The 24,350-nt window shown below is 43.1% G+C and overlaps 1 protein-coding gene across 1 annotated transcript in view; it reads left to right on the top strand.

Annotated features, from left to right (window-relative positions):
• Positions 1-282: 282 nt before the first annotated feature.
• The window catches only part of TRABD2B (TraB domain containing 2B), a gene marked incomplete at its 5' end in the record, with an annotated part of 277,903 nt that continues 253,835 nt past the window's right edge, over positions 283-24,350 (top strand). Inside the window, one exon of the mRNA XM_027648864.1 lies at positions 283-861. Within this exon, the coding sequence (XP_027504665.1) occupies positions 283-861 (579 nt within the window). The remainder of the gene's footprint in view (positions 862-24,350) is intronic.

Below are 24,350 nucleotides of genomic sequence, written 5' to 3'. Positions count from 1 at the left end.
GGCCCCGCAGGTGTGGCGGAGCTGCCCCGCGTGTGCCCCGCGCGGGGCCCCGCGCCGGGAGCGCGGCCGGAGGGATGCGGGGCCGCGCGGGGGAGGGCGGCGGGGGGTCACGGCGGGGCTCGGCCCCACGCGGGCCTCTGGGACCCCGTGGGCTCTGCTTCGCTGGGGCTTGTGCAACGACACGGGGGAGGGAGCGGGATCCCCGCTCCTCCTGCCCCGCGGGCAGACCCGCGGGTGGCATCGCTGTCTCCTGCCCTTCCGCCCCTCCGTCTCTGACCGGCTCTGCTGTCCTCCCCGCAGCAAGGAGAGCTCAACTCCTTCCTCTGGACCATTCGCCGCGACCCCCCCGCCTATCTCTTCGGCACCATCCACGTGCCCTACACGCGAGTCTGGGACTTCATCCCTGACAACTCCAAGGCCGCCTTCCACGCCAGCTCCAGCGTCTACTTCGAGCTGGACCTCACGGACCCCTACACCATCTCTGGGCTGGCCAGCTGCCAGATGTTGCCCCACGGAGAGAACCTGCAGGACGTGCTGCCCCGGGAGCTGTACCGCCGCCTCAAGCGCCACCTGGACTACATCAAGCTGATGCTGCCCCACTGGATGACCCCGGACCAGCGAGGCAAAGGGCTCTACGCCGACTACCTCTTCAACGCCATCGCCGGCAACTGGGAGCGCAAGAGGCCCGTCTGGGTGATGCTCATGGTGAACTCCTTGACGGAGACGGACATCCGCTCCAGAGGGGTGCCAGTGCTCGATCTCTACCTCGCCCAGGAGGCTGAGAGGATGAAGAAGAAGACAGGAGCTGTGGAGCGGGTGGAGGAGCAGTGTCACCCGCTGAATGGGCTCAACTTCTCCCAGGTAAGGAGGCTTCTGGGCCTCGTGTCTTATCTCAGGACGTGGGGGGCATTCTCCTGGCATTTCCATCAGTTGATGGGGGTGAGCCCCAAGCCTGTTGCAGTGGGAAGGTCACTCACGGGCCTCAGCAGCCTTTGTGTTGGACTGCCCACTCTCCATCAGGCCGATCCGTGCTGCCTGCGGAAAACCCGCGATGTGCGCAGTGTGTGTATCATGAGTATAATTTACTTGAGAGGCAAATGTCCAGGGTGTAAATGTGTGTGCCTGCTGGCTTGCCACTTGTGAGGGAAACTTCCATGCCTCCAGTCCTGTCCCGGAGCTGGGTGAAAAGGGCTTTTTTTTGTTTGTTTGTTTTGAAGTAAAGCAGCTCTGCGGTACTTGTCAGGAAGAGGATGAAGCATGAACAATGAAAATAGAAATTTTGACATTGCTCAAAATGATTTAAGTACATGCAAACTGTCTTTTCAGTGGTCACTCTGGGTCAACACAAAGTGGCTTATGGTTGCCCTCATGTACTGGGGGAAATTAAGTGTGTAATATGCATTGGTTTTTTTCATTTTAGAGCAGGTAAAGTTCAGCAAAAAGAAAGGGACGTAGGCTAAGAAACAAAAGTTATTGGTGTAACTGGACTCCGGAATTCTTTCAGTGGATTTAGCTTTAAAAAACCAAATACTAAGCCATGAGATCTATTTCATTTCAGTGGATTAATCAGGAACACAGTAACAGCTATTGACTTTGCTTTGTGGAACTGTTTATGTGAAATCAGATTTACTAGAAATTGAGGAAATGAATGTGTGTGGAAGAAAACAAATAATCCAGGGGTGATTTAAGATGGTGTCAGTTACTGCTATGATATTTCGGTTTTAACTTGCTTTTCGTCATTAGTTTGGGATCAGCCTGTTTCCAGCCTTATCTTACTGTCCTAGTTAGACCAAAAAAATTCTTGGTGATGGGGGAATAAGGATTAAAGGACTGATCTTTGGTGTGATTAAAATGTCCTTAGAGTGCCTTCACCCCCTGCTCTCCTGAAGTCTAGTGGGAACTATTTTAAGGGGAAAAAGTCTGGCTTTCACTAACATTTGGTTCATCCAATATTTCAACAAGGCGTCTAACTCTGCATGCAGCCTTCAGAGGAGAAGATTGGTTACATACTCTTTTGGAGGAATTTTTTTGTTTGTCAAGAAAAATAATTACGAGAAAGTCCCTCAGGCCTTTTGCATTAATTAACGCACATCCAAAACAGGGAATTCGTTTTTCCCTCTTCTGTCTGAAAGGTTTAAGTGCCTATCCTCTCTGTTCAACCCCTTCTTTAGGATGAGGTAAAAATAATTAGCCATTCCAGACATCCAGTAGTGTTTGGTTGTATTGGGTCAAAAATGGCAGTTAGAATCAAGCACATGAAAACACTTGGTTAAAAATGTACCACTTGGAAGCCTTTTAAACGTGAATCATATTACATTTTTTTCTTTTTAGAGAGAGTGACAAAGAAAGAAAAAGGGACAGACTACGAAACTCACTGCTGCTTTTACCATAATTGTTTTTCTCTCCAAGTGTTAAATAGAAACAAAGTATTTCCCTTCGTTTTGTCATAATAGTAATCTAAAAAAGAACAGCAGAGGTATTACTGCTATTGGCAAGTAAAGGACAATCATTCAAAACATTTGTGCTGATTAAAAAAATACACTGCATTTTAATTGTTCAAGAGAATTGACAAGGTTGCTACAATAGGTCAGTGTTCAGGAGGATTTTTCCTAGATTGAAACTTTTTCTGGGAACAAGGCCACCAGAACAACAGGAGACAAAATTAAACAAAACAAACCAGATATTTATTTTCTTGCTTCCTCTAGATTTCATGCATCCTGACACCTGGCTAGTTGTTTAACAATAGTAATTTGTAATGTTATCACATCGTCTGGCAGTCCTACTGCTAGGTGTATTACTGTGCTAATTTAGTGGAGTGGATTACTATTGCGAGGTTACACCTCCCAATTTCAGGTTTTGTAGCCGTCCTTAAGCAACACGTAATTAAAACACACTAAAATGGAAATTAGAAATTGAGCAGCTTTCGTCTCATAGGGTGTTTGCACGGTTTGATGAGAACATCTGTGATAAATTACAGTCCCAAATCTGCTAAGGGCATCAGTGGTTTCTTACCTGTTTTCAGCATTACTGTTGCGGGAATACTGCACATTATTTCTGCATTCAGAATTCAGGTTTTAAAACTGTGCTTCGCTGAATCATGTCAGTGCTTTTGTTTCCCACGTCCCCAAAGTCCAGTATTTTTGCCCTAAACAAATTAAAAAAAAAAAAGCTTTTTTCCCCTACTTCTTCCCCTCAAAGGCAGCTTTGTGCTACTGCAAATATTTAATCTGACTACATGCACCAAATCTGTTAATCTGATACCGTGAGGAGGAGGAAATCTAGGAGTGGTCCCGGTGAGGAACTTGGTTTTGATCTGCTCTGAAAGAAAGTGGATACACTTGCATTTTTGACCAGGAACAATCTTTAAAACGTTCCTGTGCGTGGCTTTGAAATGTTGATTGTCTTAGCCGGATAAAAAGATTAAGGTGGCTCATATAATTAGCTGCTTCCTGGAGAGCCAGCTCTTGCAGGTAGAGCGGGACACATTGTTTTCTATTGTATACCCTGAAACTTTGTAGTTTGATGCTTTGCTCCCCCTGAAATCTCTGCAGCATTTCCTGACAGTCTTCCACACCAGCATCACTCACACGACCTTGCTGACCAGCCGCTCTCCTGCTTGGATCCTGGAGGGAGTGTTATCCCACCCCCAGGGACTCTGGCAGCAGCTGCTCACACAGTCTGGGCCCCAGGGAATGGTATAGCTGCTGTCAAGGTGTCTGAATCCCAGCACAAGGCTGTGTTGGGAGCCTGGCAGCAGGGGAATTCAGATCAGGTTTAGGTCACGTTGAAATTTCACCTGCTGTTTGAAGTTTCAGGGTTTTCATGGAAGGTGGGACAGAAAGAGTTGAGGCAATGCAAAGAAGAGGAAGCAGACAACTCTATCTGACAGCAGTGATGGTTATTTGTAGAGTGGCCAGAAAAGGGCAAAATCAGGTTGGCCAGGACTGAGAACTGGTGAGGGGCAGATGTCATTCAGGGCCTTCTCTTGGAGTCCTGGCAGAAGCACTGCAGCCAATGCCATGAGTGGCTGTGAGGACTTGTCCATGTGTCTGCTGAGGGCCAGCTGGGTATAGGGCTAAACTTTCCCTCCTCTTTGGGACTGTCATGTGGGTCTGTGATGGGGAAGCTCTCCCCAGGCTGACATACTGTTGTTGGAGTAAAGGAGAATGGTGACAGTGACTCCTGCAGCTGTTCAGGTCTGTGGCATCCACCCTGATGGCCCAGGGCTCTGGTGGGACCCCCATCACCCCTCAGTGAATGCCCTCGGGCACCAGTGTGTCCTCATTAAAGGTCTGTATGGTCAGCAAGGGGAAGGTCTTACTCCTCTACTCAAACCACTGTTCCCTGGGGAGGTGGGTGGCAGCTCTTGCTTGTGTTTGATCCTGTTTCTCAGCAGCATCCCCAGCCTGAGACAGTGTTCATATCCCTTCCTCCAGGTTAGAAGTAAAGTCCCTCTCCCATCCCATCCCATCCTGAGCTTGCTCTCCTCAGGGACTGTCTGCGTTCAGCTCATGCCAGATGCCCTGAATCCCAAGGTTCATAAGGGGGATTTTGTGTCAGGGTCCAAATTCATCCCAGCCTGTTGTGGGGGAAGCTGTCAGGCTGGTGAGGAGCTGCCAGCACTCCCTTTTCTCCCCCTTGGCTGTTTGGGGCTTGCGAGGCCCCGACTCCAGTCTCCTCTGGCTGGTATAATTTCCAACTGCAGGGGGAGATGTTAAATATCAAACCGGTGTTGATTGGATCAGAGACGGCCTCAAATAAAGAAACCTCAGACTGTGCCAGATTAAACTTCACACTTCACCATTCTCCCCCTTTCATTTCTTTGCCGCCTCATTCTCTGCACAAATAAACCTCGTCTCCCCTGCTTTCTACCAATGAGACAGCATTCATGAGGCAGGAATGACTTTGTTAACAAAATCAGTCTTCATTTCCCAGGTCCTGCTGTTCCATCAAACCCTGGGACATGGCAGCTTTGATTACTCTGGTGATAGGATTAGAGGGGGAACAAGTGCTGGTTAATAAAAGGCCGATGGGTGGTCCATCATGTTTGGTCACTGACAGATCTGCAGCCTTGAAGCTGGACCTTCAGTGGCAAACAGTAATATACATAGTAATGTATGGACAGGGCCATGTCCTGGACTCTCTGTTCAATCTCCTCTTCCCCTTGAAAAATTAAACGTTTCTGTGATCACAAAGCTGGGTTCTCTGAGCTGACAGGATGGGTATAACTGACTTCAAGGGAGATTTGCCTGTTTATACTAATGAAAGATCCAGGCTCAAAGTTTTCTGAACCGAATTAAGGGGCTCAGTTTCAGAGCTACTTGGCTTTTGATAGTGTGTGTAGTTTATATGAGGGAATATTACTGAATTTTTTTTTTAGTGTTTTTTTAAATAAAAGTGTTTTTTGCCTAATAGAAATGGCACCTTTTTGCTTTTAAAAAATTTCAGGCTTTTGGAAGAGAGCAGGAGCCATAAAAAATAGCTTAGCATCATCTGTTTTGATTGCTGAGTGTTGTTGAAAGAAATGTTGTTAAAAGGTTTGATTATACATAGTTATACATAGTGCACATAGTTTTCAGTTTGTTGGCTTTTCTTTAACTATCAGTCCCTTCATTCCCCTGCACCTCAGGGTAAAAAAAATCCCCCAGCAAAATTAACCTTGGGGTAGAAATTCATACAACAGAAATAGAAATCCTTCCATTTAACTCACTTTGTATACTCGTGGAGCTGCTTTACGTCTTCACCAGGGGAACTGTTGAGGGTGAAACTATGCAGGTATTAAAACTACAGTAGTCCCAGTAACACCTGAAAGGATCAGCAGCTGACGTTTTATAGCTGTAACTAACTGTACGTGTTGCTCTTTACAGCCAGTTACTGTGTGCTTCTTCACAACAGCCCCCTTGGAAGGCCCACCCTGGCATTTGATGCCTATTAAGAAAACAGCCAGTCAGTTAACGATGGCTCAAGGGGCAGCTGGCAATTCATCTATTGTATTTATTGTGTATATAACTGCCAGAAGTGTTTGTACAACAGGTTAGGTGTGAGCCCCTCCTTTCCCTCTGATCCTTCACACCTCCCTTGGTAAGATCCAAGCCCGAGACAGGTGTACCTGCCTTCCACGAGCAGATCTGGAGGATTCTGCTGGTTGATTTGTTCGCAGAAGTATGGGTGCTGCTTGTGATTGGTATTAGGCAGTAATTGCATCTTTATAAGGTGGGTTTTGAAAGGAAAAAAATCCCCAGTCTGATATTCAAGGGAGTCCCTACTGTATCTGAGGCAGCTTAACGTTAGCAGTGTACAGAAGCCACATGGCAGATTTGTGCCCTTTTTCCTGAGTGAGGGGAGAGTCTCTGTGGCTCCGGCAATGCCTGGTCCTGGCAGCAGGGGAGCCCTGGCACTGCTGTGGTGTGAGAGGCACAGGGAGCACCCTGCCATGCACTTTGCTCCCTGGAGGAGATGCACTCCCTGAGATGTGCTTTGGGAAGGGGATCAGTAGAGGGAACAGATGAGCCAAATTCGTCCGCTATTTAGACACTGATGCTGCTTTCAAATCCCTGTAGGATCTCCCCCAGAACAGTTTGCCACCTCTGAGCTGCTCACCCAGTAGGTGCAAAATCCTCTCTTTGGTGAATGATTTTTCCACAGTGGTGATTTTCCTTCTGTTTGTTATTTACTGTCAGTTTCTGACGCTGTTGCAGCAGGCCCAGAGTGCTTTGCTTATAAACAGAACGAACCATTGACCTTAAAAACCTCAGCTCCAAGTATAGCAACCTACAGTCCTCAGAAAGTCTTTAACAGCGTCCCCTCAGCTCCCCAGTGAGTAGCAATCCACGTTATAAAGCCAGCCCACATCATTCAGGCAAGTCAGAGGTTCCTGTATTGAAAAGACCAGAATGATGTTAAGCAAGGGCACTCCTTCACCTTGCACTCCTGTGGAGATGGTGATCAGTGGTGGGGCTCCTGGCAAAGCATATCTGGGAACTTCAGAGGGACATACTGTAAAATAGCAGGTTTCCCCTGTGCTAGGCTTTACACTGCAAACCCTTATTAATCCCTTCACTGTCATTAGGAGTTGATGACACAGGTAAAAGGCAGAAGAAATCACAGTGTTACTGCTTGAGCCATGTGAAATTGGTGTGATTTCTTTCATCTTTTGGCCCTATTAGGGAGGTTCCCTGCCTGCTTGGATGGGGGACTGTAAACTGACTTCCCCAGAGCACAGTGTTTAGGATAGCACAAAAATGGGGATTTTCAGCAATGACTGGTGTTTCGGAAACTTCTTTTTTTTTTTTTAACTTTCAAGGGTCCGTGCTAGAGAGATCCTGTTTTGCAGGGAAAGAAACGTATCTGCCTTGTGTTCACATGCTTTTCCAAATCCTTCTTTGAAGCAGACAAGCAATACAGATGCTAGATACCACTAGACCTAAAATCTGCAGAAAGCACTGCGGGTTGAACATAAAACGTCAATACCTTTGTGAAGCTGTCAAATTATTTCTAGGTTGTAGTCACTAAGACATTTTTTCTGAACATGGCAACAATTTGTGAACCTAATACTCTTTCTGTAACCCAAAAAACATTATGGTTTCCAGCTCACTTGAGACACCAGAAATTAAACTGGTGCCCTCAGAGCTTAAAACTGCAGATATCAATGTTTGAACTTAATGCCTCAGTTCTTGGACTGGAATTGGAACAAGACTATACTCTCTGCAGAGTGGGAACAGACATGCAACTAAACTGGTTGTATCCTTCCCAACAGCTTGCAGTTGTGGTGTCTCATCATCTCCATGATTTGCTTTTTCTCGTGCTCAGGAGAACAATATAGCTACCTTGTTTATTGTTATTGTTTATTGATTCTAACTGTCATTTAAAGGCACAGAGAAGGAAAAGTGAGATGGTTAATACCTGTCAGAAGCTCAAGCAGGAATTCACACAGATATCTGCTACTTTTATCACTAGTTATTCCAACAGCAGTCCTTCCTGTTTGGATTTCCAATATTTTAGAGCTTCTGCTGCAAGTAATTTCAGGATTTCTAGCACAATATAAATGAAAGTTTTTAAAAACTGTAAATTAAAACCATGTGTTCAGCGTTTTGGAATGGATGTTGTATGACTTGAGGAGGCTCATTAGCAAAAGTATTTTTAGTTTGAATGAGATCAAAGACCCAAGATTTTCCGCTCTGAGGGTCGTTTAACATAATCCTGGACACCCCATTTCTCATCATACATAAACTCCCATAGACCAGTTATGCCTGAAGAAATCATCATCCCTGAAATACTGTAATTAAATTTAGTATCAGTGGACCACTGCTGATCACCTCTGTCCAGCCACTGCAACAACACTGAGGATTGAAGAGTCTTACAGGTGTCAAAAGCAAGTTTTATTACTGACTTCTTAAAAATCAGGATTACAGCCCATGCCAGTGGGTAGCAGTGTTAGAAGTGAAAGTCCAAATCCTGTATGTAGTACTCATTCCAGAGTGTCCCTTGAAGCCAGGAGTAACACTGAACCATTCCCAGAAACGCCAATTGGCAAACAGAGAAAGGATTGTAGAAAAAGAAACTTTTCTGATTTCTTCTTTTCCTGGGCTCAGTTAACATGGAAGTCAGGAAACCTTTCACACAAATTCCAGTCCAGAGGTTCTTCATGCTTGGGTATCCCTGCAAAATCAGTGTTCACTGAGATGGGCATGGAGAAAAGCTAGGAATTCAGTCATAGCCAACATGTCAGCTCTATCAACACAATTAAGGGAATAGCAATAAATGCTTTATGTTTTCCCTGGATTTAATTAAACTTGCCTCTTCTACCCTAACTCTTGCATTGGGGTACCTGTTGGGAGATACAGATATCCCCAATACATAAAACAGAGAAGAAGTTGCCTTCATATAGCAAAGCAATATTCATGAGACTCCTTTTGTGAGCCAGGGAATGAGAAAAAGGAAACAAATCTCCAAGTTATTTTCTAACCTCTTTCCATTTTAATACAAGTCAAGTTACGAGGAGCACAGGAAAAGTATTTCTTTAAAGTAGGTGATTCTGTGTCTTGAAAGTATCCCCTCAATACTTTAGAGACTGTACTAAATCCAAGGTCTCCATTAGGCTCCCTCACTTTTGTTAACAGTCACAATGAAGACTGATTATTCTCTGTACACTTTCTGCCACTGCACAAATTTAGCTCTCCTTTGATTTCTTGCAGCCTTTTCCTATTACAGGTGACAGCATAATAGTGATGGGGAATATTTATTTAAATGTGAGACCAAATGCTCACAGTACAGGAGTTTGCAGAGTCAGCAGAGGGGGAGAGGGCAAAAGGGTGATTTGAGAAACATGTCCACATTTTTGAAGGGCTTTGTATTTCAGGCATGTGATTGATTTGCAGTTTTAGAAATGATCATTGAGATAAATGTTATTCCAGCAGTGAAGTGTGATGGGATGTCCCAATGTGTCCCTTTGGTTTTAAAGCACTGGTGAAATCACCATAGCACTATAATTGTGAAAATGCTGAACCCTAGACCATGTGAGGAGCTGGTCCTGACATACTGGGGGTCAAATGGGATGCTAACCTGTAGTTTGCTTTCAAGCTAAGGTAACTCTTTGGTTTTGGGATATCACAGGAGCAAGGGTGGTGCAAATATGCTAAAGGACCTCAAAATTATTGTTTTTGTAAGAGTTAAGTATACAGAAAGCCCTTCTTTTTCATAATGAATTTCCTGATTAATACAGGAAAAAGCTAGACAGAACATTCTCAAGAAAGCTCATTATTTGCTTGCTGGAGAAGATAACACACATAACTGTATGTTTCTAATACAAAGTTATGGCCAAAACAATTCTAATATAGCTTTCAAGCAATTGGGATGCTCTATTGGGAGACAGTTACCAGCAAACTGAAGTTTGGTTCTTTCAGCATTTTTCCTTTACATTTACGGAGTACCAGTGAGAAAATGCCTCATCAGTCCATGAGAGCAGGTCATACCATCCTGAAATAATCCAGGTCTTTTGGTGGTGAGCTGAAGTTCAGAGGCTCAAGGCAGCAGGCATTTGCAGGCATGAAACAGTTTGACTTCATGGGTTGGCTCGTCGCTGGCTGCAGACTGGCACTGACCAGCTTTTTACCCAGCTAATTGTGTGAGGTCAGAGAGGATTTTCTTTATTAACTTGACTGGCTTGGCTGTGAAATGGGAAGTACTGTACAGTATATAATTCAAGCTCACTTTCAAGGGGAATTTTGTTGAAGCTGGGTATCCAGAGAGACCTGAGCCTTTAACACGTAGTCATCTGAAACACACTCTAGAAATTTCATAGTTTAAGGCCAGCATTTACACCGGTTTGTGTTCCAGTAATAGAATAGCTCTTGCTTTTAAAAAATATATCTAAATGTATAAAGGTGTAGGTTTTTTTCTGAGAATGAAACTGACTGCTTTGAGCACTTACTGTGTGTTAACTATGGCTGGATAAACTTGGAAGGGATGTACTGTGTGGAGACTTCAGAAAATTATGTCTCTGAAGTGAAGAGAAAGCATAGTTGATGTGCTTGTACATTCTCAAACCTGGAAGTTGTAGAGAATCACTTGCTGTAGTACCCTTTTCTATCTTGGGAAGTACAAAGAACTACAATCTCCCAAAAGGTGTTGTATTTTAGATGGGTTTTGTCATTAATGACAAAGAGATCCCAGTGAAAGATATTCCTAGGAATGCAAAACACAATCACTAAACCCACACAAGATCCCTTATCATGCTCTCTCCAAAGCTGGTGCAGATTCATTTGAATTACACTGGAAAGATTTATCTCCTATTAATGGAGCGCTCTTCATTTTTTAAAATTGAGTTGTTGTGCAACACATCAAATAACAATGTCATAACACATCGTAAATCAGTTTGTTCACTGAAGGATTCCACATGAGTTAATCTAACATCCTGGACACAGTTCATGAGCAGTTAATTTTAGCAGTTCTCTTTGATATATATCAGTTAAGGCAAAGCAACTCCAGCCATTACGGAGCAGAGTCAAAACTGGTTAACGGCAAAGCAAGTACAGACAAAGATTGTTCACAGATAAAGCCTTTGGCAGATCATTCAAGGGATCTTTGCTTTATATATAGAACAATTGTAGCTCTAATACCAGCAGTGCAGACACTCTGGGACAAAGAGAAAACACACACACACCCCCCAAACCACAGAATAAAACCACACACACCACTCGTTACTTGCGTCTAACAAGAAAGTCAAGCTAAAGTTCACCAACCCTGACGTAGTTACCAAATAACTCCATGGCAGGCAATGAGATGGGAAGAAACACCCCCAAAAAAGCATTCAGGAATTATCCCCATTGTCAGTGGGAGAAACTGAGAATGTTTGGTTTGAAACACAGAGTCATCTGGCAGGCTGCCAAATGCCATTTATCTCAAGGTCAGGCAACATAAATAACCCCAAGGGTTAGCTCCAAAGCGGAGGAGCAGGAGGTAGCTAAACAAGAACAGAGGAAGGGATTCCTCTCTCTTCCCTGTGGATGTTCAGCATGGTACTGAAGAGGTTTCAAGGCCTGGTACTCCTGACAAGTCTAGTGTATTACAGGGCAGTAAAACACACCAAGAGCAGGGACTACAGCTGAACGTAGAATCACGGAAGGGACCATGGTTTGAGACCAAGCCACTAAGCTGTCATGCATTTTCTGCAAGAATCACTCAGGAAGACTAATCAGAAAGGAAGAGTCTGCCAGAAAAAAAAATTTCTCTTGAAAGTTTTAAGTCTGAAAAGATTGATCCCTGTTATACAGTAGGGAAATCAACATTTATTTACTGTTTGGTTGGGTGGTCACATAAACTTTTCCGTTCTTCCAGCACATTAAATATCAGAGCCTTCTTAACACTTTTTAAGAGAATAGCAAGTTTAGCAACTGTCACATCTAGTAATCAATGCCTATCAGTCAGGGAAGGGAGAGGTGTGTTTTCCAGAGATGACTTAGACCTGAGAGTACAGCTTTGAATATACCAGTGGGAGAATCCCGAAAGAGTTAGTACCCATTTTTCTGTTCTCTGGGGCAAAGCTCAAAAAACAAATTAAACAAGTATGCAGTCCTTGAGCCTGGAATCCAAAACTGTATCTCTGTACCTCTTGAAACTGGGCAAGGTGTCTTTCCCACTGGTTTATGTAGAAAGGAGTTTCTGGTAGCCAAATAATTAATTAAGAGAATTAGGAAGAAAAAAAATGTTAGTCAATATTCTTATAATTTATTTGTGATTTTGGCAGGCTTAAAAACCAGACTGAGTAGATTTACTTGTGGTTTCATGTTGAATTTTTATACCAGGAAAGAAAGTGAACTCAGTAAGTCAGAAGGAGGGTTTCAAACTAAAAGTGTTTTGATTCAGCCAGCACCACTTGAGATCACTATGCAGAGTCCTGTACATCTGTATGGTCTGAGCATCATTCCTTCCAAACAGAAAGGAAGCACCCGGATAAGGAACCTTGATCCTTTATATCGGACAATTTTATATCTGTAAACCTTACACAACGTATTGGAAACTGAGGCACGACCTCAGAGGTGGAAATATCCCAAATATGTTATTACATCTGGGACTAAGACTGTGATTTTTCCATCTATAAATTTCTCTTATCCCTTTCAACTTACATAGTACTCTTAGAAAAAGAAATATTTGCATGTGGAGGGGCTAGAGTCAATGAGATGGTGATGTGAAGGGGACATCTGCAGAAGTCCAGGCTGATTGTGAATTCCAGAATTTACAGTTCTTCAGGCTAGGGATTATGGGACACATCCCTTGATGAATAGAGCGGCTCCACCCATCTTTGCACACTATTTTGGTCCCTAGTGGAACTGATTTTCTCAAACGCAAATGATCTTGAAAAATGGCAGAGAGCATGGACTTGCATCATTAGCAGTGAACCAAAGGCTTTGTGTTGCAACAACTTTTGTTGAGGGATTATTGTGTTGAAAATCCTCTGATTTTGGCACAAGCTGAAGAACTCAGCAGTTCCACTTTGCATGTCCTGCCATCATTCAACAGGCAGACCCTGTTGTTAGACATCGCAGTAGGGCAGCCAGTTGGCTTCTCCCAACCTCCTTAGGTTTCCAGATGTCATAACAAAATGAGAGAGAGAGACTTAGCCATCTTCCATGTGTTTACGCTGGAGCTGCTAGGCAGAGACCAAGCCACAACACTGCACAGCTTTTCAAAAAGGACTTAATAGGCCTCTCTGTAAACAGATCTAAATATTTGCTCCAGTGACATTTATCGCATCACACGTCTGGCGCGAGTGTTTTGTCCTTGTTTTGCTTGCGTGTTTGGATTCTTTTATAAACATTAATGAAGTGCTTGAATACAAATGAATAATCCTCCCCCTTCTTCCCACCCTGGAGGGGAGGGGAATGGGAGGGCATGAAGGAATAATAGTTCAACCTTCAACCCGTAATTGCTCTGTACATTTTGATGACAGCTTTCTTTCTCACATGCTTTAAAAGACTTTATTCGGCGGGCACATCCATGCAGAGGGCATTGCACCTTTCTTCAAAGGCAGCTGCAGCTGGAGTTGGAGTGGGGGGCACTTAGCACGCAGCAGTGTGTCATTAGATGTTTGAGTAGTTGTAGCAAGTTGACTTGCTGCTGGGTTCCCAACAGGCTGGCAGAATTGTACCCTTCCTACAAGACTTTTAGCAGGAGGTTTATTTACTATATTCTTTCCTAGGCATCTGCTTTTGAGCTGGACAGAATAATGGGCCTGAAGCACCTCAAATCTGACTCCATATGGCTGTTTACCGACCTCTTGCTGGAGAACTAGGGTCATGCAATAGGTATTTTCCACTTACATAAAGCTTGAATATGACTGGAGACAACGTGCTTCCAGATAGCCCCTTCTGATCTCAGTGCCTTTATGGAGGCCCTAGAAAGTGGTTGTCTTGGTCTTGCTTTTGATTTTGTCAGTAAAGGAGAGGGAGGGTACAGATAAGGAAAGACTGACTGAATTTTGTATCCACAGGTGGTTTCTGTGGGCACAACCTTTAGAACATTATTCTCTTGTCTAGGATATGAGGCCATAAACCAGTGTGTTAAATGCCTGTTTCCTGATCATGAGAGGGGTGATGTTGTGAAGCAGATGGAGGCATCATCTCTGAACCTGCTTCATATTGAGAAAACATTGAGTATCTCGTTCCTGTGTGGGAACAGTTATATTACTGCTCCTTTCTCCCTGTGCAGTTCAATATGTCACAATATCTTCCATGCACAATAAATTATCGTCATCTCCTGCCAGGTGGGACAATGCTTTGCTCAAGACCTTTCTAAGCATCTTTAGTTTCTGCAGCTGGGCTTGTAGAAGCAGTGGTTTGGCTTGCTTGGAAGCCAGTAATAAAAGAAATTTCCTTTTAGCCAAGAGGGTCTCTTCAGAAATTCCCTGAACTCATGCAGCTAAGCTCTCTGTTCTTTGTTAAGAGCAAAACTGCTGCATTTAAGCTGTGGGACATAAAAGAAGTGATCAATGCCTAGAAAGTAATCGAAAGTTCATTCTTCAAATGATCTTTAAGAGAAAAATCATCCTGTATAAGACATCTGTGGGTCTGCTGTCTGCAATAGTAGTAAGTGCAAAGGATTTATTTCCCAATTGTCAGGCTTTGGGAGGTCAAAATTAATACCCAAGAGGAAAAAAATGCATATGTTTCCTTCATCTGAGTGATTAGGTATAAAATGGGTTAAAAATTAATACTGTCTTTGGTTCAGCCTGTATATGAAACTATTCAGTCTGCACATACTTGAGTACTATTAGAAAGTGCCTGTCAACTCCATTAATTATCAAATTGCTTATTCAGTCTATACATTCCTTGCATAAATCCATATCAACTCTGCCTCTCGTAACAGTGTTTGTTTATATGAGCCGGAACTCTCCACCCTGAGCAGTCTGAAACGCTTCTCAAAAGAATTTCTTCGTCTGCACCTACAGGGACCCAGACTAATAGCTATTGAGAGGATGCTCTGTGGGGTGCTTTTTTTTTTTGGTGGGGAGTTGGGAGAAACAAAACTGTCTGAAAAGGTGTTCTCTTGTCACTTCTGTCTGTAGTTCAAGTAGAAGAGACTAAAATCGTTGCAGTTCTCAGCAGCTGTGAAGTGCACACTGGAAAAACAAAAAACTGGGAGAAAAGAATAGAAAAAAGAATTTGCTGATATTTTTGTCATACTCTGCCTGATGTGCCAACATTAATGGAGGCTGCTTTTTTTTCCCCCCACTAATTTATAGTCCAGTGCATTCCTGCTTCCCCTTTGCTCAAGCATTCTGCCTTTTGCTCGTTTGCTGGAACACAAACATGGAAGTGTATTTGGAACTCGCTTGAGCCTTAAAAAAACAAAATTAAGGCAAGCTGCCAGATCAGAATCTAATACACAACATATGTTTACAGGGTTATAGTCTCTTGCCATGCTGGCTTTCACAGCACTCCAGTGTGAAGTAGAGTAAATGCCTTCCAAGACCTTTTATCATCCATCGTGCTTATCAAGACAGTAAAAATACTGTTTTTATTTCAGCAAACGTACCTTTCTTCTTGTCTGAAGCCCTTTGAATTCCCTGCCGCATTTGGGATTAATGGAAGGGTATGTCCTTGGTCTTCACAAGAGCTTGTCTGCCTCAGAGTTGACTGGGTTCATCCTCCAGTTTGGCAAGGAGCCCTGAACAGGTCCTCTGGTTTGAGAGGGGAGCAATGTTGGCCCCCATGAGCCTTGTGCATTTGTGGTGTAATTCGTGGCACTTCATGAAGACCAAAGGGTTGTCCAAGCATGACAGAGGATTGAAGTCAACGAGGTATTTTAAGCTTACTTGGGTTACCTCAGCTTGCACAAGTGCAAGAGGTGCCATTGATTCTCACTTGTTTGCTTCAAACTTTAGCCCTTGCTTGGGAGCCTTCTGCACAGCAGGGAGGCTGGCATTTGGTGTGATTAGTGAGCCCCACCAAGGCTCTGTGGCTGCTTTTGGGCTGTTGCCTTTGCCTTACACAGTGCTGGTGTCTACTCATCCCACAGTGCTTCCAGTCCACCTACATCACAACAGGACCCTTGTGACTGCTGTGGGGAGCTCCAAGCTCAAGGCAAGGACTTGAGTGACAATTCAAGATGTAGGAGTGGGATGCAAGGCAGAGGGAATAGAAAACAGGGATGATTATACTGGACTCCTGTCACCTCCTGTGGCTGCTCTGCCCAGTGTGCAGGAGACACTGCAGAGCCACTACAGCAGCAGCTGGATGTAGCCCTGCAGTATACAGAGTCCAGAAAAATTAAACTCGAAGTGTCTAAAAATGTTGTGGGATGAGAGGAACACTTGGTGGGTATATGAGGCTCTGAAATAACAGTAGCCCATGACTTTGCTTCTCCTGCTTGTTTTCCATGTGTAGGATATACCTTATACATGCTAGGACAGCTGGATCCCATGAGCTATACACACATTACTCCAGGCTTATCAAGGGCTGTGCTTGCAAGTGAGCTCCATTAGCAGGAGGCAAGACTTGTTTGGAGCCTCAGAGACAATCCTGACGTGGCTCTTTGTGTTTCAGTTCTCTGTGTGCAAGATGGGCAAGATATTAGAGCTATTTATTTTTGGAAAATGCCTTTTTTTTTTTTTTTTTTTAAACAGAAACAGTGCTTGTGTGATTTTTTCTGTTTGAGGGAAAAAATGTTCCTTAAAATGTCTCAATTTCAAATTTAAAGTGAAAACCCAGGAGTCTCATCATCAAAAGAACAATCTGGGGACTGACTCAAATGGACATTTTTGTGCTGTTAATTCATAACAAGACATTAAAGATAGAAAAGGCTGAATTCTTAACTTTTTTCTTGAGGTACAGTTGTTCCCTGCTGAACTGTAGAAAGCAACAGAGATTGAAATCTTGTAGCAGGTTTGGATGTATGTGTTAACAGAGGAGAAAGTCCTCAGGTGCCTCCTTGGTGGGAGCTCTCTTATACAGCTCCAGGATGCCTGACTGGTGGGTTGTTTGAGATAGGGTGACATTACCTCTATAGAATATGTTCTTTACAGACATCAGGAAAGTTATAATGCTTACAGTGTACGAGTTATTCTTGCCCATAGGAAACTTAATATGTAATTTCATCTGATTTCCAGTGGGTCAGATCTCTGCTCACATTAATAGTGTGATGCTGTGCACAGCCAATGTTCTTGAAGTAGATTTGAACGACCACGGGAGGCAGGACATGGCAGTTTCACCTCAACATTTCATCAAGGAGGTCCCTCTTAGATTGTCATAGCTTGAAGTTCATTTCAGAAATAAAAGGAAGCCACATAGGCAGTAGTGTAAATACAGACCTTGCATCTCTTGTAGCTCCAGAACTTCATTCTTCGCAGCTCAGATGTCCCAGATCTCACCTTTACCCTTTGACCACAGACAACCTACTTACCCTTTCACTTGAAAAGACAGAATGAAGAGGTAATCATGGTTTGCACTTCAAGAGTTCATCTTTTCCGTTGTTCTAAGAGTGTCTTCTTTCTATCACTGAGGAGATTAGCTGCCTTTTGGGTCAAAAGTTTAGCCTCCTGCTTGTAATTCTTATTTGGCTTTGCCATTTGGTTCTAAAGCAATTTCTGTATCTGTTCCCCATTCTGTTTCAGTGATACCTATTTTTGTTTGACTGGGAAGTGCAGAGTAAGGTTTAAGAGAGTTAGTAAAATCCACATTGGCTAATTCCACACACACAGTGACTATTGGGACAATGACCTCTCCCTGACATAGGTTTAGTTTCCTATATTTCAGCAGTATTCTAGGTCCTAATCACGTGCTCTGTGCAGAAAGCATTTGCTGTGTGCTTTGCTGCTGCCCAAATGCAGATGTAGGTTTCGGATTATGAGATTTCAAGTTCTGAGAATCAGCATGGGTTTTAGTGCTCTTGATGACATAGCCAAATAGTGTTGTTATGATAAAATTCAAAATTCATCTCTGAAGCACCTCTTTCTAGCGTTGCCTCATGCATTCTCAACTAGCAACGTATTCCTTTGTCTAAGTGACTTCCACTGTTGGAACTTTTTCCTAACATATTAAGGTTTTCCTTTACTGCTTCCAGATGTAGTCCCTTGTTTTACCATTCTTTGACTCTGTAAATATATTTTCTTTGGTAAGAGTACTGCTTGGTTACTTGATAGACAAGATCGTGCTCTCTCTTTTAAGAGTCGTTTATTGGAGTAAAATTCTTACAACTGCAGACAAACAAACAGGCTTCTTGCAGGGATTGAATTTCAGTTTTGTCTTGTCAGTTAACCACCACTCACACCCTTTCTGGGACAGTTCGTAGAGACACCTCGTGGCTGTCAGGAGCTCCTACAGAGCCCATCACCGTCATGTCAAATTGATTTACACTAAGCCTCAACATCCAAAGTCGTTTGTGAAGGAGTTATGAGGGAGGCTGCCAACCTGCTAATTAAAAGCTAGAAATATTTTCAAGTTCTCCTCTGATGGAAACAATTAGGCAAATCTGTTCTAAAGTGGAATTACCCCCCAAACCCAACAGCAACATGTTGTCTGCCTGACTGTAATTAAAGCTATCGAAGGAAATTTTCTATTTCAAGATAAAAAAATTGTTGGTTAGTTCCTAGATTCCCAGTTTACACTCCATGCTGTAGTAGAAAAGCAGGCGGCTCAGACTGCATGGATGCAGTTTGTCTCTGGGATTCTTAGTTTCTCAGTGAAAACCACACTAGTCAGTGTAAGGAAAACAAAAAAGCAAGCCCCATTCTCTTCAAACACACAAGTCCGGAGTGAATTAGACAGTAAGCTTATGCAAAAGAAAGCCAGACTGTCTTCTTTAGGTTTCAGGTCATCCATTAATGTAGATAATTTAAACAAGTGAGTCCTGGTGAGATTGCTTACCAGGCAGTAAGTCTTTCTAATGGTAAGTGAGCAAGACCTCAAATCCACCATTTCCCTGAACTGGCAAAGCGTGCGGCTTTTCTTGTGTTTGATACAAACTCTTCCATTAAAATGGTATTTTAAAGAACAGAAGCCCTTAGAGAAATAAAGTATATAACCAAGCATTTTTAGTGGATGTAATTGCTCCAGACCCGGCTGAATAGAGGCCTTGTGACTTCATAAGTCTTATATGTTTAGATCCAATTATTCAAGATTATATCATATCATAATCAAATCACAATTTTATGTATATACGTATAAATCAAAAGGACAGGTAGGAAAATGGAAGTAGTAAAGAACTATTTGCCATTTGTTACCTCTCCTTTTCTCGCTGAAAACTGAATCATGCAAAATGTTGGAAACCATCTTTCCATAACCAAGGAGAATAGTGTCCAATTTGCATAAGGCTCAGAGGCTTTGCCTGAAATTAGTCAGAAGTTCCAAAGAGTCCCTCAGATTTAGGGGTTAGTTCCTACTTACAGGTGGAGTAAGGAGGTAAAACAGTAGCAAGAAGGATAGAGTTATGGAAAGTATGAATTCAGTGTTGTGCTCTTAATGATAAATCAGTCAAAATGATAAACCAGTCAAAACTGTCCATCTGCTTTGCTGATTTTCGAAGCATCTCAAGTGAGTGGGAGAGTCTCATTACAGAAGATGACAACTCCAAGTCAGTAGTGGGACTTCATAAGGATTTTTGGCCTAATCAGAACCTAAAACCACCTAGAAAGGGTTAGTTATGTGTGCATGTTGAGTATCATGCTTGAGCTGAGACTGTTTCTAGGAGTACTTCCACATATTTTCCTTAAATGCCCATGCAGTCTCCTTGCACTGGGCTGCAAGTCCACCTACTACTCCTTTCTATTCTATGGAAAACCTACACTATGTAGGGGAACATTCAGGTCTTCCAAGCATTAAGGCTTAAAAAAAAAGTCACCATGTTTACTTCAACTTTCTCTTTCTAAATTGCTTTGACAGCCCTGTGCTTTTCTAACTCGTTTTGGGGAATATCCAGTCTGCCATTGGAATTATTTGAATTGTACAGAAAGAAAGGAGGGCCTGTTTCCCTCCGAATTCCATATATTGTGTCGCTGGAGCTTTTCATGTTCCATAAACAATGCTCTCTTTTTCTAACCCTCTCCCCCTCCTGCCCATAGCCTGACTTTCTATAATTTTCTTGACATGGACAACTCAGCGTTTTTGTGAAAAGCTATGACTGATTTTCTGCAGCTTTACAAACAGGAGCTTGCTAGTGATTTCAAGAGGATCAGGTAGTTTGATGCAAGCGAGACTGGGTCGGGTCTCTGGGACTTCAAACACGTCTCAGCAGTGCATCTAGTTGTGAATGATTGTTTTCCCTTAAAGCATTCATGATCTCCAATTGGCAAGTCTCTTCTCATAACTAAGGAGACGCTTGGAAAAAAGTTGGTATTTTTAAATGTCTTCTTAATCCCTGTAGGACTCTAGCCACATACAAGCAAGTGGCTTCATTTTTCCACACACTACTCTTTTTTTAGTTAATAATTCAGTTATTATGTGAGTGAAATCTCAGGAGGTACTCAGAGTTGCAGGCACTCGGCCGTTTAAGTTCATTTCAAGCCTCCTGTGAGCCTTTTAATATTTGAATGGTGTTTCATGGTCTGTCTTTGGCGACTCATGAAGCTGGATCCCAGGAGAAAGATCACAGCCTAGATAAGCAGCCGTGGTAGATATTGCAAAAGCAGTAGTGCTTCTGCAGCACTTCAGTGGCTTGATGCCTCAGTATATTTTTGTTTCTTTCTTTACCAGGAAGATGGATAATTTCCAATCTTAACGACCACGCATGGGAAAGATGAATAAGCAGTATTTGAGAATGGTGTCTGATTGGTCACACCCTTGTCTGGCTGTGCTTGCTGGTGTGTTTTGCATAGCATTTCTGGAATACTTTTCTGTTGAAGTGAAAGGGTTGTTGCAGCATTTGATTTCAACCTTCTAAAGGCTTTTAAAGAAGTGCCAAGCCCCTATAGTCTGGAAGCAGCAACACTGACCGTGTGCCATGTCACGGAGAGGAAAAAAATCCTTTTCAGTGTTTGCACTGAACATGAGTGTCACTTTAAAACTCCAGGTTGCTCTTAAACTGCCTTGCAGCCCGACAGCTTTGCGGTGGACCAAAGAGGTCTTGGGTTAATGTCATCTGATGCATCCTAATGAGTACTCTAATTGTAACTGCCATTCCAGCTGTCCCTTGTGTGTTTAACTTATGTAAATGAAAAACACAGCTTTCCAATTTACTTTTCAGCTTGAAATATTATATTCTCCTCAAGTAATGTGTTTTAATTGCAGAAGCAAGATATAATATATATATGGAAAGAGTGGGGTGAGAGCATGAAGGTTGTATATAAATAGCAGGGCTTCTTAGCTGTTTCTTTTCTTCAGGAGTCTTCTCTCAGCTGTCTTCTCTCAGCTGGCTGCTGACTAAACAGACACCAAGCAGGCCCCAGCTTACCCAGAGGGGTAAGACAGCAGGTTGAAATGTGTGGTTACGTATCCCAACTCCCATCTGCTCCAAGATGTCCAGATAGACACAGCACTCTGAAGCAAGCACATGCCCACTTGATGTCAATCTGGAGCAACTCTCTCTCTGATTTATGCTGGCAGAGAAGATCAAAACCCAGCTTAAAAATTAGGTGACAGAGATTTAAAAAAAAAAAAGAAAATAAAGAAAAAGAGAAGTCAGCAGACACTTGGAGGCTGGGAAAGGCTGCCAAACAAGCATTCCTACCCTTGCTTATGATTCTCTCCCACATACAACTGGCTGTGTACATCTGGGAGCAGCCAGCATAGTGATCTATTCATAAAGGGCCAAATTCAGGAGCCGACCTGTAAGGCTTGAGTACACTGACTACACATGGGGAAGGTGGAGTGAGGGCTCAGAGGGGCTTCTTGGAGTTGTGCAGGACAAAAATCCCCTTCTTTCCAGCTAGCTGAAAAGCAGGCACACCAGAGGGAAAGAATGGTGTAGTGCTTAGGGCTTTAACCTGGGGCTTGGGGCAGCAAGAACCAATTATCTAGCCGGTCAGAGACTGTGATTTCTATGATCTGCAGCTGCCTGGGTTCTTGTGAGGGACTTGTCACTTTTTAGAGCTCCTGCAGGGATGCTCTAATTCAGATACTCATTAAAGGCAGAAGGCAGAGAATAGCCAACACTGCAGGGCCATGGTTTGGTCTTCCCTGCACTTGACTGGTTGACCTGTGACATGTCCTGTCCCAGCAGGTCATGTATGAAGATATTCACGGAGCACATGAGCTGCTGTCTTCTAATGATGATGCTGTTTCTTTATGGCGTTATGGGGGACTGCATTGAGACCCAGTCATTGCTTGATGTAAAGCCTCCAAGTTGAGCAGGACAGAAGTTATGAAGGAAACACAATATTCCTCAAAATGGACAGCCAGTTGATCCAGCCGTTCTTTTCAGGACAAGGGTTTGTGTGTTCTCATTATGAGTTGGTTGCATGCTCTTAGCCTCACCTCGTGGGGAAAGAGCTTACAATCCCACATATTTCTGTGTCTCTTCTCAAGTCTGGGTATAAACTCCCACGTGTAATCCACAGCATTGGATTACCCAAATAAAAATCCAAGGCAGAAAGATATTACATAAAGAGAGGAGGAGATTTGAGTTAAACTATCCTTCATATATGCAGGAATGATCCGTGGCTTCTGGGTGTTTAAGCTCCTATGTTAGAAATGGAGAAATATAGGTAATACCATTGCACTAATGGTTGGAGACAGAGAAGAAATGTTTATCAATAGCTTGTTAACCTGAATAAACTGTGAATATGTACATGCAGGCAGGAGAAGGTATTGATGGATTCTACTTTTGAGAGGTTAGGTCATCACAGGTATGTGAGTAAAAGCATAATCTTGACTCAAGGTTTGCTCGTGATACATTTAAGAAATAGCCTGCAAGGTAGATTTGTGGCAACCCTAGGTGGGTTCCTTCAAATATACAGGTTCTGTCAACATTCCTTCTTTCATATCCCTAAGGTATGTCAGGCTCTGCCAGGTTTTAGCTTTGGATGATATGAAATTCAGAAGTCAGTTACTAACAGTTACAGCTTGATTGCATATGTACACACAGAAACACACATGCTGAGGGAAGCTAGAAAAACAAAGATCTACAAAAGAAGCTCTTCATCTCGTTCTTTGTTTTCCTCCTCCTGCGTGTGAGCACAGCCGGGAATCGGGCTCGGCTGGGTGTCCGCAAGGGGCAGGAGGTTCATCCAAAGCCTTCTGCTGAAGGCGAGCTGGGGGTTCAGAGGTGGCTCAGTGTGAGGAGCAGAGCTGTACTGACCTCACACCATGAGAAAACCAGGCTCAGAAGGAGATTTGGCTGAGAAAAAAAAATGGTAGAAGAAAAGAAGCTAAAGAAAGCTTTGTCTGAGAGGGGGGTATGTCAGTGGTCTATTTTCCACTGATCATTAGAAGATTAACTGCTGGTCATGTTCCCAGCTAGGCACTCCCAGAGCTTTTTTGATCCTGGGCAACAGGTTTATTTGCCTAATTTATTGTTGCTCTTAGAATTTTAAACTCAAATATAAATTAAAGGCTTTTGTTCTGTACAATCTAAAAGCATGTCTGGGATGGGGAACCCAATATTTGACTTGGCTTTGTGTTCTGAGATGTATTTCAAGAGCTTCTGGGCATTACCAGGTTGAGTCTGGGGTTGATGTTTGTTTTCTGAATTATTTTGGTGCTTGATGTTTCTGCATTAAGAAGAAAGGTCACTGCCAGCTGTTAAGCACTGAGGAAGAGCAGTGGTTGTAAAGAGCCTGTTAGGCAAACTAGTTGTTGGAGTGTAGCTTCTAAAACAGGACAAAGTTAAAAGCTGTTTTGTTATCAGAGGCAATTTCTGGAACCATTAGGAATAATGCTCTAGTTTGGAAAGAAGACTTCCAAAGAGGTGGAGAGTACACAAAACCTAATGAGTTACAGCTAAAAGATCTGCTGATTATCCTCTAAGACAACTCAGAATGTATATGCATCCAAGAAACTGAGAATCTTTCAGTATGCTTAATAAATGTATGGGCAATGTGAACAAGCTGGCCCTCAGAACAAGTTAAGATAAAAATATCTCTAGAAGAAAAAAGTACAATCCATGCTGAGGGAAGAGAAAGAATAATAAAAAATGTTCCTCAAACCTTATAAAAATGAGTTTCTGCTGATTGGAGGTTCAGTGCAAAATGGCCGTGAGCTCCGTGAAATAAGTTTGATTTTTGTGACAGAACCTTAGGGTTTTTTTCAGACATCTCAACACTGAAACCAGGGGGACCTTGCTTCCTATGTAATAGTCTTGCATGGAGGTATCCTGGGTCAGCTGGGACAAGTGCTGGCTTGGGACTTCACCATTTCAGCAGTGGTTCATCACTGTCCTTTGTGCGCTGGCCAAACCAAGGCAAGTCACTTCAGCTCTTCTAG

The sequence above is a fragment of the Corapipo altera genome, unplaced genomic scaffold (genome assembly GCF_003945725.1).
Source record: "Corapipo altera isolate COAL_440 unplaced genomic scaffold, ASM394572v1 112, whole genome shotgun sequence".
In the NCBI taxonomy this organism is placed as follows: Eukaryota; Metazoa; Chordata; class Aves; order Passeriformes; family Pipridae; genus Corapipo; species Corapipo altera.
Note: the sequence above shows the minus strand (reverse complement) of the source record. Positions and strands in the feature narration are given on the sequence as shown.